The 14553-nt window shown below is 37.4% G+C and overlaps 1 protein-coding gene across 3 annotated transcripts in view; it reads right to left on the minus strand.

Annotated features, from left to right (window-relative positions):
• Positions 1-4734: 4734 nt before the first annotated feature.
• Positions 4735-14553, minus strand: part of ly75 (lymphocyte antigen 75) — a 141921-nt gene continuing 132102 nt past the window's right edge. For all 3 annotated transcript variants that reach the window (XM_059647306.1, XM_048533646.2, XM_059647307.1), the window contains 3 exons: positions 13612-13734; positions 10468-10641; positions 4735-7916 (listed from right to left, as the gene is read on the minus strand). In XM_059647306.1, coding sequence (XP_059503289.1) covers positions 7711-7916; positions 10468-10641; positions 13612-13734 — 503 coding nt within the window. In that variant the 3' untranslated portion in view covers positions 4735-7710. The remainder of the gene's footprint in view (positions 7917-10467; positions 10642-13611; positions 13735-14553) is intronic.

Consider the following 14553-nt stretch of genomic DNA (forward strand, 5'->3'; position numbering starts at 1 on the left):
CGCACCTTGCAAATAAGGTCCATATACAGGACAAACCCAAATGTGACTAGATATGATGGAACTCAGCAATATTATATGCATTGTCAACCACCACATTTACTGGTGCAACTCCACCACTTCTGCACAAGTAAATGACAGTATACATTATGTTTGGATCCTAGATGACTACGTATCACCGGTGTTGCCACTCCTATGTTTTTCCACCTAGAAGTGTTTTTTGTTTGTTATGTTTTTAGGTATTAATGTTCAAAATTGAGGTTTCTTCACAAGACCCTGTTACATGTTTGTTTGTTAAATTTGGAGCAAATCTATGCATTTAAAAATTAGATTTTTAATTTTTTTTCTGCATTATTACGATTGACTAAATTTGTCATGGTTTCAGTGATCATGCTGAAGCTGTGTAGAATGGCTTTGTTACTGGACTTTGCACCCATGCCCAGGGTCTAAGCATGTGCAGGCAGGCATTGCCATCTAATGTTTGGAAATTGTTAAATCGTTGTGTCATGTTACATTCATGTAGGTTTTTCACAAAACATAAAAGCATGGTGGCACATTGTAATTGTTCATGTGACATTACTCTGAAAAACAACTTGGATTACTTCAATATTATGAACAAGTCATATAACCATGTAAATATGATAACTATCTCGGGTTAGCCACGGTTAAAACTATGTTTTTCTAAGTTGTTTTAAAGGCATTGTCTTGTTTTTTCCCTAAAAAATATGGTGACAACACTGAATAACACATTGAGAAAGATATCAGACTAAAATTCTCACTTTGGAGAAGCTCAATCCCAAATTTATGGAGTTAAATATTTAGCAGTTATAGAGATATGTAGCATGGATATAGTCCCTTCAGTCCAACTCATCCAAGCTGACCAGATATCCTAAATAAATCTGGTCCAATTTGCCAGCATTTGGCCCATATCCCTCCAAACCCTTCCTATTCATATACCCATCCAGCTGGTTTTAAATGTTGTAATTGTACCAACCTCCACCACTTCTTCTGGCAGCTCATTCCATATATGTACCACCCTTTGCATGAAAATATTGCCCGTCAGGTCCCTTTAAAATCTTTCCCCCTCACCTTAAAAACTACCCCGAGTTCTGGATTCTTCCACCCCGAGAAAAGACCTTGTGTATTTGCCCTATCCATGCCCCTCATGAAGTTAAAAACCTTGAGGTGACCCCTCATCCCCTGAAAATAGCTCCAGCCAATTCAGCCTGTCCCTGTACTCAAACCTTCCAACCCTGGTAACATCCTTGTAAATCTTTTCTGAACTTCGTGAAATGAGATGCAACAAGTGGCTATTTGTCTATGCACCTTTCATTTCATTCACAAGAGCTTAATTACTTTTTGGACACCTATTGATAGATACTGCTTTTTCAGAACTGTTGTTCAGGCAGCCTGAGTCAAGATACTTTTCAGCAGCACATGAGCCAAATCACAGAAAAATTCCCATTTCTTTTTGCATTGCCAACAACACAGCGGTGCTAGGAAAGAACAAACACAAGTACAAAAGCAATCTCCAACTCGGACTTGGTAAAGAAACGTGGCTCTGTCTTTGGCAACAAGTTGTGTCAAATTAATACAAGCCAAATTAAACATTTTTGATACAATATACTGATCCAGTGGTATAAGACCTGACCCTGCCTTTAGAAATGATTTGTAAGAAGCCACTCAAATGCACCACTATGGTTATGTTCTAGATGTCTAATACAACTGGGATCCTGGGTAATTTCAAGATGCTAGAAGTCAGCTGTGATGTTGTTTAATATAGGATACAGGACAATATTGATCTCATTCACATTAGTCATAACCGAGTAGAACAAAGAAAGCAAATGTTTGTTCCCAAAATCTTGCTTTGAGACATGTTGGACCATGTCCATATTGGTCACATGGGTGCATTTAAAACCAAAAGACCAGCATATGAATCTGTTTATGGGCTTGGCTTCAACAAAGACAGGTCAATTAATAATCACGTAAGGTACGTCTGCTTCATTAATACGAGCAGCATGAAATTCATGGTCCAAGATTGCTACAGACCTATTTCAAGTCTACAGTCAAGGTAGTATATTAGTTACTGTTACTTTGTCTGCAACTCATGTTGGAAGACAAGACTGTACTGTTCTTCTATCTCATATTGTTTTCTGCCCAGCTGGACGCACGTGGGGTTAAATGCTACACTTGTCCCCACACCTCCTCCCTCACCCCCATTCCAGGCCCCAAGATGACATTCCACATTAAGCAAAGATTCACCTGCACATCTGCCAATGTGGTATACTGCATCCACTGTACCCGGTGCGGCTTCCTCTACATTGGGGAAACCAAGCGGAGGCTTGGGGATCGCTTTGCAGAACACCTCCGCTCAGTTCGCAACAAACAACTGCACCTCCCAGTCGCAAACCATTTCCACTCCCCCTCCCATTCTCTTGATGACATGTCCATCATGGGCCTCCTGCACTGCCACAATGATGCCACCCGAAGGTTGCAGGAACAGCAACTCATATTCCGCCTGGGAACCCTGCAGCCATATGGTATCAATGTGGACTTCACCAGTTTCAAAATCTCCCCTTCCCCTACTGCATCCCTAAACCAGCCCAGTTCGTCCCCTCCCCCCACTGCACCACACAACCAGCCCAGCTCTTCCCCCCCCACCCACTGCATCCCAAAACCAGTCCAACCTGTCTCTGCCTCCCTAACCGGTTCTTCCTTTCACCCATCCCTTCCTCCCACCCCAAGCCGCACCCCCAGCTACCTACTAACCTCATCCCACCTCCTTGACCTGTCCGTCTTCCCTGGACTGACCTATCCCCTCCCTACCTCCCCACCTACACTCTCTCCACCTATCTTCTTTACTCTCCATCTTCGGTCCGCCTCCCCCTCTCTCCCTATTTATTCCAGTTCCCTCTCCCCATCCCCCTCTCTGATGAAGGGTCTAGGCCCGAAACATCAGCTTTTGTGCTCCTGAGATGCTGCTTGGCCTGCTGTGTTCATCCAGCCTCACATTTTATTATCTTGGACGCACGTGGGATTCCTTGTTGGAAAGAAAGGAGAAAATGATACAGAAACATAACCTAGTGTGAAGTAGACACTTGTTTCAGACCAAAACAGGAGAGTGCATGACCATAACATCAGCTCTTGAATTCTTGGAAAGAAGTGGAGAAAATAACCTAAGATAGAACAGATTCGAATTGTGGATGACAATGTATCGGTAATCCAAGATAATGATTCAGACACAAAATATTGTGCTAACACGAGATAACAACACATCCACAGTGAACAGTCAATACCAACCTATTACGCAGACAACATATGACAGCATGAAATTGTACCACCACATCCTGAGAACCGCACAAAGCTTGATCTGGTTTTATTATAAATCTGTCAAAATGTTAACTTAATCTGTAAATGCTACTGTTACTTTTGATTTATAAACCTACATTTTCCATGGAGTAATTTCATGGAAAGGGGATGGTTGAAAGGATGTTGTAATATGGTATGTATCATTGATAAGAAAATCATGTACCTTTAAGGCAGCTGAGTGTGACATTTCATGTAATATTAAGTATTAAATATTCATGCAATGTGACATTCTTGTGTAAAACTACAGCCCCACTTTTAAAATAACCACCGTAGTTTGGATTCCATCAGGAAAGCAAGAAAACCAGCCTTTTGAAAGAGCCCAGACTGTATGGATGTGTGCTACAGTTGCAATGTACTTAGCTGACTTAAGAATAAATCTTTTGATATTTAGTCTTGGTAAGAATTCTGTCTGCATTCATTTTCCAAAAGGTAAAATGTTAACACAAATAGATAAGGATTTTTTTTTGAAGGGCGATATGAAATTCTTGACTGTCCACAGTAGCTGTTCATAGAATACCAAATGTTTACAGTATTATGGATGAAATCAAACCCATCAAAACATAATCATGGAAATGGCCTAGATCCTAACGTTTAGCTCATGTAAAGGCAAAGGTGAGATGCTGTTCCAAATGTGATTTGATTCATCATTCATATTTGGTTTTAAGCAAAACACGCTTACAGTTAAAAGACAAATAAAAAAATTGACATAAAAAACTTTAAATCTTAAAATACTAACATTATTAATTAATATTCATCAATTATTCTGAAATAGCAACATCCTATAAGCACACCCTTGGCAAATTCAGGAAAACAGATTTGCTCACTTGCTACCAACTCTAATCCAGGAGAAAGTAACACCGACAGAATGGATCTAGCAGCAGCGAGAGAACTCAAGCTTTTGCAAGAGCAGAGAGCTGAATCTAACAGCTTCAACAACTGAAAGCAAAAGCAAAAACTAAAACCCAGGCTGTGTGAGAAGCTGACTCCATGCACTCATGCTTCTTATGTCTAATTTGAAAAAAAACCCAAAGCTACATACTCTGCTTTCTATGGAGCATACACCATGGAACCAGATTGGCAACACTTCTCTTCAAGAGAACCAGGATATAACAAATCCTACAAAGACACATATCATCACAACCGTCAAGAGTCAGGGAGCATTGGAACTATTGCCACCTCATATTTAAAGAGCATATGCATGGATAGAAACTGCACATTTGGGTGCACTTTGAACTCTCCCGATCGAAGAAATCCAAATTAAAAGAACAATTAGTAATGATGATATTTCACATGTTGTTATCTTAATAACAAAGTAACCCAGCAAATAAAGATAATCACAAATAGGAAAAATGATCAAGTTACGTACTGTTTTTAATAACTCAGTTATATTACATACATGAACAGTGTGTGGAACAGAGCAGTTCACACTAAAATAATTTTCACTAACATTGTATTTTTTCCTTTCCCAGTTAATTTCTCAGTTTCTAGTCACAGAAAAAGACATGTTCAGAACATTTATGTACATACAAATATGTTTTAAAAGAACACTGAAAAGGATTCTTCTTTGCAGAGCAAAATACTTATATTTACACGCATCCAAATTTTAAAGAATATTTTGTTCTCAATTTTGTCCACGTGTCACCGATCCACACGGGTAAAATTATTTGTACCATAGATGTAACCATGATCACCAAAGATGCAGTTTCCCAAATATTGGAAAAGAAGATGGGCTAGTTAATTTGGTGTAACTTGGTGCTCAATATCAATTTTGTTAGTTCTGGAAAATGTAACACTTCCTTATCTTAGATATCCAGTAATGTGAAATACTTCACAGTAATGTGCAGCATAGTTCACACTTTCAAATTTCTCTCAGTGATTTCCTAAGAAGGAACACTCATGTAGCAGACTTTTATTTTGTTCATTACCTACATTGCTGCCTGTCAGCAAGATTGTCAAAAGGAATTGAAGAAGTTGTGTGTCGCGTGCTAACTCACAACTTATTGGACAGAACAGACTTCAATCTCGGGTTGAAGTGAAACCCAAGCCCTTGAGATGAAAGGTAATATATGAACCTAGTTTATTCATTTATCTGGACCACAATTTGAAAATAAAGTGAAGTCATCCAAAATAAAATATATAGAATTGAGTCTGTGCTAGTGAAATTAGGCTTTTAAAAATTTTTTTATGGGATGTTGGCACCACAGACATGAACAGAATTTATTTCACGTTCTTACTGCCTTTGAACTGACTGGCTAATTCATTTCAGATGGCAGTTGAACCTCATTATTGTGAATCTGGTGTGAGCTTTTTGATCAGGAAAGGATGGCAAATTTCCTTCCCAAAAAGACATTATGATGAACCTATCGGCCTTCTATGACAAAAAAAGAAGTGCTGGAGGAATTCAACAGCTCTGGAACAAAAGCAGAGTTAAAGTTTTGAGTTCAGTGAGTCTTCTAAAGAACTTTGAGTGAGTGAGTTCCTTTAGCAATTGCTGGTTTTGTTTCAGATTTTCAGCATCCATGGTTCTTAGTTTTAGTTTTAGGTTTTATGACAATTGATGGTCGAGGGTCACATTGTATCCTTACTCAGATGAGCTGTATGTAAAAGATTTATTAAATGAATTTATTTTTCATTAGCTGTCATCATAGAATTTAAATCTGTGACCAGCATTAGTCTATGTATTTGTCTTACAACCACGATGTTACCTCTCTGTACCTAACTGGGAGTAAAATATTTAACGCTGAACTGCCCCTACTCCTAATGTATCATGATTTCCTTTCACACAAAAGTATATTAGAAAAATCAGCAAATGAAAAAGAAACCCGTAAAATAATGCAGAATTTAAGCACAATTACACAATGCAGTAAATCCTCAATTATTGTCAATTGCTGATAATGCTGTAAAATCTGTGCAATCAAATTAAATTTTTTAAAAAACTGCATTTCATATTACAAAGATGATAATTCCATTTTTTTGCTAATGTTCATAACTTAATTTGAGAGGTAAACAGTTTGAGTTAATCAAACGCTACCCACTTTTCCGAACTCTCACGTTAAAGTTTGGCAAAGTTAAAATATTTTAGGGTATTTTTCAAATATAAAATTATTCAATTTCATTGCATTTAAAAGAAGCATGGAGGTGACAAAATTATAATACTGATTTGTTCTTTTGAGCACTTTGTTACCCACATATTTAATTTTCAATACTCCAATTACTAAATTTGTTCCATGATATTACAAACTAATTCACCAGTACTGCTCTGCATTTTTAGCCTTTCTGCTTTATAAGATGTGTGTAAAACAACACATTCTACTCTTTCCTTTTATCATATTGCACAATATGGTATTCATTAAATTGAACTTAACACTAGTTTGGTCACATCTAAACCAATGTTCATCAATTAGAAATGCTTCTGTCAAATCCTCTAATTAATAACCTTAAAATAATTAAAGACTGCTAACATTTTAGTGGATAGAGTTTTAAATATACACAAAGAAAAGCACAACAGCACCTTTTGGGATTAGAGATGCCTGAAACATCTATATACGGTTTAGACAGCAATTGTCAAAGTTAAAACAAACCATGCTTTAAGATGGCTTTGTTGAGAATAGCAATTTTAATTGTTGTAGATATGTGTCATAATAGTCAAGAATTTATATGCGTTAACAAACCCCCAAGTTTTAGAAAGACTTATAATGTGAAACTTAATGCAACCCGATCTTATATTTGGATTAGAAATTGGTTTACATCTAATTCTTAGCTTTGAAGGTCTGCTGCGAGAAAAAGGTTACAAGGCACTGACATAAAAATAGTAAGTAGGATTTCATAAACAATAGCAATTTTTCCCACTTTACACAAATCATCTAAAATCCAAATGTTATGGCTTTTAACACATCTTACACTATATATATATATTTTTTTAAATGTACACACATTTGATTTTACATTGTTAATGTGAAATTTCCAATGGCTTTAAGATATTCAGATAAATCAGTAAATATCTGTCATATCAGCAACAATATGTCATTTCATTATCGGAAAAAGATGAAGTTTTTTTGGAGTTAACACATTGCATATATTATGATTCTTTCCATCATTGGAATGCTTACTTAATATAGTATAAAAATATGTTTTTAAAGCAAATATTCCACAAAAGAACATAACCTCTGGAAACTACTACAGTTCTCTTACTATGTAGCAGTATTTGTCAAAAATGTAAGTAGTGCAAGTCAGGGAATATTTATACAAGTGGAATTATTTAGTAATCTTTCAAATTAAAGACAAAATATGCTAATGCTTTGAAAAATCCTCAAGCATTTTGGTGACAAAATATAACAACTAATTTCAATCATGGAATTCTTTCAGTTCTGATATCATAATTGTGCTATCTGAATCTGTGGGATCATTATAACTACGTTCATAATGCACAGTTCCAAAGGGATTAGCCCATCGCCACTTATTCCTTTTGTACAAAAACCACACAACTCCACCGATTAGCAGGAAGATAAATACCACTGTTATCACTAAGGCTGCAACTTTATGACTGGATCCTGCAAAACAATAAATTTGAAAAAAATTTTCACAGAGTATACTTTAATAATGAAAAAAAGGTCCAAAAACAATGAGCAATTTTACCCCTCAGTAAATAAAAGTGTAGTATAAAAATAAATTATATAAAACGCATGTTTCAACCAACAACACATACTTCATAACCAGTATACTCGCTCAGTTTATCTACTTGGGATTCTGAACTGCTGAAAGTAAGTAATCACATTCATTGTGGCAAATAGTTAAATTCCTAAAATTTCATTGGTGGTTCTGGCCATTGGAAGACTATTCTTATTACCCTCAAACACTGATCATGTGAAGACATCTCATTTGCACGAATATATTGACACTATTTCCATTCCACACTACATTTCTGGTGCTTATTTGTATCAAATCACTGGTACAGTGACTGGACTGACTGCTTTTCATTTAGGGAAGGTGCACAAACATCCTCGCTCAGCAGCTCAGAAGGGTGAATGTTTAATTCATGATGCAGAGTGACACCAACAGTGCAGGTTAAATTCCAGTACCAGCTGAGGTCACCTTGAAAGTCCTGCCTCTCGTCAGACTTCAGGCTTAAATTTACCAGCAGTTGTACTTTTCTAGTGACAGAGCAGAGATTACGGTGGGTCTCATGAACAACAGCATATTTCTACTCTCAGACACTGCTCTGCTAAGTTTCCCAAAGAGGTGAAAATTTGAAATAAATATTTTTTGGGAGTTCTATTGAGGGATATGGAGACTAGCAACGTAATTTTTCATTATGTCACTTTCTTCTCTTTCCTTTAGATGTAGAGAATGAAAAGGAATGTCAGATGTCCAAAACCTAAACCAAGCGCACATTACTTTAAATGTATACCAATTGAAGCCTAGGAAGTCTAATGAAATAATAGTTCCAGCTGTCACACAAAGGAGTAATATGGGATATGAATTTCAATGTACATCCTATCATATCAACAAGTGTGCTCCTTTGGCTGTTTGGAAGAATAAGGTCCTGACTACACCTCAATCAACCCTACACTAGCAATGCTTGCAAGATATTGTTCAACATTTAATGTTATTCTGCAATTGGACAAAATTTTCTGGATCCTAAATGCATAAGCATGTTGACGACTGATTTTAGGTTTGCCATTCAGGATTGAAGTGTGGCATACTTGTGTGTACTGGAAGCCACACATCAAGAAATGGGGCCCTGCAAACAAAAACCGCATGGACGTGGACTGTACCTCAAACAAACTAACTCAGCAAGTGAATCATTCATTGGATTGCTTCTCAGGGCATTGCTTGGCCAATTAGAGATAATCATCTTGGTTTAAAATCCAACAAATCTGGGTTTTTTAAAAACATTATCAGTTGGCATTATTACGTGCATTCTCTATGGCAACACCGCTAACAAACAAGAATGCACCTGCCAACCAATCAGCATTGTCCTCGTCTGCAATAAAATGGTGGCTTGTTCCTTGAATTTGAATTGTTGCAAAATGTTCTGATGAATTCAAGATGTAACAATACTCAAATTCTGTGCTACCAAATGATTTTAAACAACATAAGTTACTTCACAGGGGAGGAGATGGCTTAGTAGCATTCTTGCTAGACTATTAAACCAGAAAATCAGCTAATGTTCTGGGCACTCAAGTTCGAATCCCATCTTGGCAGATAGTGGAATTTGAATTCAATAAAAAGAAATATATCTGGAATTAAGAATCTACTGGTGACCGTGAACTCTCTGCTGATTATCAGAAGAATTAACTGGCTCACTACTGTACCATCTGCGATTCTTACCTAGTCTCCCCTACATGTGACTTCAGACCAATTGCAATGTGGTCAACTCTTAGCTGCCCTCTGAAAACGGCCTAGCAAGCATCTCAGTTCAAGGGCAGGTACAGATGGACAATAAATGCCGGCCAGCCAGCAACGTCCATGTCCCATTAGGTAAATAATAAAAAAAAATCCATGAATTTTGTGATCACTGATATCACACAGATCATGACTGAATTACAACTTGCAATAAATCTGTGCCTTCTCATGGACAGCTTCTCCACTGTACCCAGGAAGCCAGCTAGCTACACCAACTACTTGATGTGTTCCTCTTCTGACATCTGTGTTTGCACAGCAGGTGACTTTTCCAATTCCAATAAAACATTCCCATCAAATATTTATGTAGTCAGGAAGCCACTTAAAAAGCACTACTGTATTTTATCATTAAAATGCTGTTTGGAATTCTCCCTCTTTGCTTAACTTCACAACATGAAACCTAATCTGGAACAAAATACAATTTGACTGTCCCAGATATAGAATGGCACATGACATTTTTGTTCACAAATTAAACCATATTTATTTCTCACATGCTCATGACTTATTTTTTGATTCAGTGACAAGGTGCCATAAATCTTTGCTAACACTGACTGACTGTTTATTAATACTTTCTACTTTTATAAACTACTTGACATTCACAACTCCCCTTCCCCCCCAAAAAAATTAATAGACAATAAAATCTAGTTTAACATCTTAATAAAGAATTGAATCATTGAAGACTGTTAATGTAGAACTTACTCATTGGAGCTTTGCAGACAACTCTGCTATGACTCTTTGAGCAACTGGTTAGAATCCATGTTCCATTTTTGGAGGATATAACTGCACACTTGTCATGAGTTGGAACTGAGAGATTGTTATTAATCCAGTTAGCATAAGTAAGGTTTGAACCATCTGGCCACAGTAAGGATTTATCTGTGCGGAGGACAAAAATATGAAATAGTTTAACAAAACACATTAAGATTCGAATATACAAATCATGGTAATCACGAAAACCTTTAAAAAGGGTATACATGATTATAGAAAGTGCATTTATAATGCCTTTCTCAAGTATGCAAGCAACAGTTTGAAATTACTCTTATAGCTTAGCAATATGGACCAATACTAAAAGTTTCTCTGTGTCTTCTGGTCCACAGTTTCTCTAGTACTGGACTTTAACTTTAAAGCTGCATTCATACAGGTTGTTTTGCAGGTTAATTTCAATTGTAGTAAATTCCAGTTGCAGGCAGCAACTGCCTAGTTATGTGTTATGGGCTGCCATTTTTACAAAATTTACTGAATCAGCTGAGAGATATAACATGCAGAGCTTCTTTTCTGGAGTTAGTTGGCAGTAATCCAATTTGTCACAAAAAATTGCTCCAGATATTTACAGAATATTTTTGTCATGGAAATATGAGTCAACAGATACAAAAGAGAGAACACAGTGTGGAGCTGGAGGAACGCAGCAGGCCAGGCAGTATCAGAGGAGCAGGAAAGTTGACGTTTTGGGTCAGTCACTTCCACCTGCCCCTGAATACCTATTGATCAGCAGCACAGACAGTTGGCCTCTTTGGGATAATGTGCTTTCCTTTAAATGGATAAATAAAAAGACTTTGAATTCACTTTGCAAGCCTGAAGCAAATATTGGACAGAAAAAAAATTCTCCAAACTCAATTGGCTAATTACAACTAATCAAATTGCTGGATTGTGTAAATAAAAGGAATGTCTCGAGTGAAGAGATATGGGTGTTCCTATAAGGACACCTTGTAATTTAAATCTTGGGAATATAAAAATTATGTTCCATGGGCTGTAAATATTTATTTGTTTAAGAACAGGAAACTGAATTTACAAATGATGAGCTTGTCAAATGTGGATAAGAGCATAAGATCATAAGACATGGAAGCAGATGTAGTTTATTTAACCAACTGGGACTGTACTCCCTCACCTTTGGTGGCCTGCATCAGCCTTAACAGGCTTTATATTTAAATTAACCAATTGTAGAATACTCGTGCTTCACTGATGGTGGATAATAGATGAAAAGAAACATCCTGGGTGTTTTTGTGAGGGAAGAAAGAAGCGTTCAGTGGTGTGCAAGAGCACTTTTGGCCATTAAAAAGTAAAAATCCATTTCCAAAAAGAAAAGGTTATTGTGGCACAGTGGTAGTGTTCCTAACTCTGAGCCAAGACTCTGATCCAGATTCAGGTGAGCAATAACATCTCTGATTGGGGTTGGTTGGAAAATATCTATAAAACAAGCATTTTTAAAGCTCTTATCGCAAATTAGTAATGTCCCTACCTATGGGCCAGTGCATCGGAGTTCAAGATCTACCTTATGCAGAGGCGTGCTAACACATCTCCAAACAAGTTGATGAAAAAGACACTTTGAGTGGGTGAATTGATGAATTGGTAGTGGATTTCTAAAATGAATCTAAATCCCCAGGGGTCAATGGACTAATCAGAATGAATAAACACACGATGATCGACCAACTCCTGCTTCCTGTTTTGCTAAATGAATATTGTTACGAAGGCTTCATATTTAATATTCTGAAGACTTGACTTTTGAAGGATTGTGGAATGATTTCAAGTTCCATGGGGATAGTGAAATTGTTTTTTGAAAAGTCAATGAAAAGGTACAATTTTTTTTAAAGCAAGGCTTTCTTTGAAAGCCACACTACTTCAGCTAATTGGTAGACTTTTTTTCTGGTGGTCGCCTTTACTAGATTTTATGGCCACCTTGTTTGAAAAGCATTTTGCAGACAGTTAGAGTTTGATTTGGTTTTCAGTTAAGGCAAGCCTTCTGAAGAATAACTTGCTAAGTTCATCTGTTCCTACTTCTGAAGTAGCCAAGTTGGGAATTTTGCTATTAACTTAGGGAATGTGGGGTTCACTGGCTGGGCTAGTGTTCAATGCCCATCCCTAGTTGCTATTGAGAATGTGGTGGTGAGCTCCCTTCTTGAACTATTGTAGTCAATTTGATGGAGGTATATCCACAGTACTAATACAACTATTAATTTTGACTTTGTGACTGTGGAGAAAGTGATATTTCCAAGTTAGGATGGTGAGTGGTTTGGAGAAGAACTTGCTGGTGGGTGGTATTCCCATATATCTGATGTTCATGTCCTTCTAGATGCCAGTAGTCATGGAGTGCAAAGTCTGAGGTGACTTGGTGAATTTCTGCAGAGCACCTTTGTCAGCACAAGCCTGGATATTGTTTTGCTGCATTTGGACATGGATTGCTTCAGTATCTGAAGACTCATGAATGGCTGAACATTGATGAATCAGCAGAAGTTTGGGCCTACTCTAAGAACCTGTGGCTGAGATAGCTTGGAGCGGCGATAACTGACCTCCAGAAAAAAACCCACAAGCACCTTCCATCGTGTTCTGTACAATTTCAATCTTTGAACAGTTTCTCAAATTCCCATTGTCGCCTACTTTGCTGGTGCTCCTTGATAACACACATTTATTATTTATGAACATTGTCCATGAAGTGCAGAATTAGTTATAATTGATAATTGTATATTATTAAACAGACCTAGTTGATGGATATTTTTATTTGAAGTCTAATAGATAAATCCATATCACAACAATAAGATTGTGTGACCCACAGTAGTGGCACTAGAGAAAGATAGTGCACACCTCCCATTTCTGTCATAACCATATCTATTACATTAGTTATACAATGATGTCTCTCCTTTTGCATTAACTTCCAAACAAACTGATCAGTGGTCTTTCATTGTGGTGGTGTTTCGAGACCTAATAGGAAAACAGTGTAGCTGGAAAATAACATTAAGTTGGAGGGTATCAGTGATTGTTTGTTTACATAGACATGGCATAATTATATGTTTAAAAATGCAGCATTTCCAACATTTAGCAAGGTGTCTTTTGATTACTCTTGCATTCCCTTACCTTTTTGACCTGGAGAAATTCCTAGCCACACACGTCCTGTGATTCCCTGTTCTTCTCGGATTTGGCTGGTTACAAAATCATTTTCTTCCCTGTCTTTAATGCTCAGAATATCAGCAGAGGGATCTAGGTTTCAAAGTTAAATATTTTGCTATTAACAAATGGGAAATTATAATATCACTATTTACTAAAGTAAGAAACTACAAGTTGTACAGCACCACAGAGACTGGAGCCCAATCCAGACAAATTGCTTCCTGCAAGAGTAATGGAATAGAAGTGTTTTGCAACTGCTGTACATGGCAGTAGTGACATCATATCTGGAGTACTATGAACAATTTTAGACTCCTTTAAAGACATAGCTACATTAGATATGGATGTGGTGCTAATCAAACAGGCTGAATGTCTTTATGTTTTGTAGCTGCACTTATCAAGTAACTGAGCAGTATTCCATCACACTCCTGATTAGTGTGTTACAGACAATGTATGGACTTTGGGGAGTCAAGAGGAGAGTAACTCTTTGCAGGTTTCTTAGCCTTGAACCTATTCTGTCGGCAGAAGTATTTAAATGGCTAATTCAGTTTCTGGTCAACAGTAACCCCCAGGATGTTGACAGTGGAAGGACTCAGCAATTGTTATACCAGTGAACGTCAAAGGGTGATGGCATGCTCCTTTGTTAAAGATGACCATTGCCTAGCACTCGTGTGAAACACAGATTACTTGCCACTTACCAGGTGAAGCCTAGGTATTCTCCAGTTCTTCCTGTATTATGACATAGATAGCTTCAGTATTTGAGGAGTCGCAAACGGTGCACATTGTACAAGCACTGGCAAACATCCCTGTTCTGTCCTTATGAAGACAGGAAGGTAATTGATGGAGCAGCTGAAGATGGTTGGGCCTAGGACACTACCCTGAGGGACCCCTGCAGAGAGATGTCCTGGAGCTGAG

Source organism: Stegostoma tigrinum, chromosome 7 (assembly GCF_030684315.1).
Source record: "Stegostoma tigrinum isolate sSteTig4 chromosome 7, sSteTig4.hap1, whole genome shotgun sequence".
Lineage (NCBI taxonomy): Eukaryota > Metazoa > Chordata > Chondrichthyes > Orectolobiformes > Stegostomatidae > Stegostoma > Stegostoma tigrinum.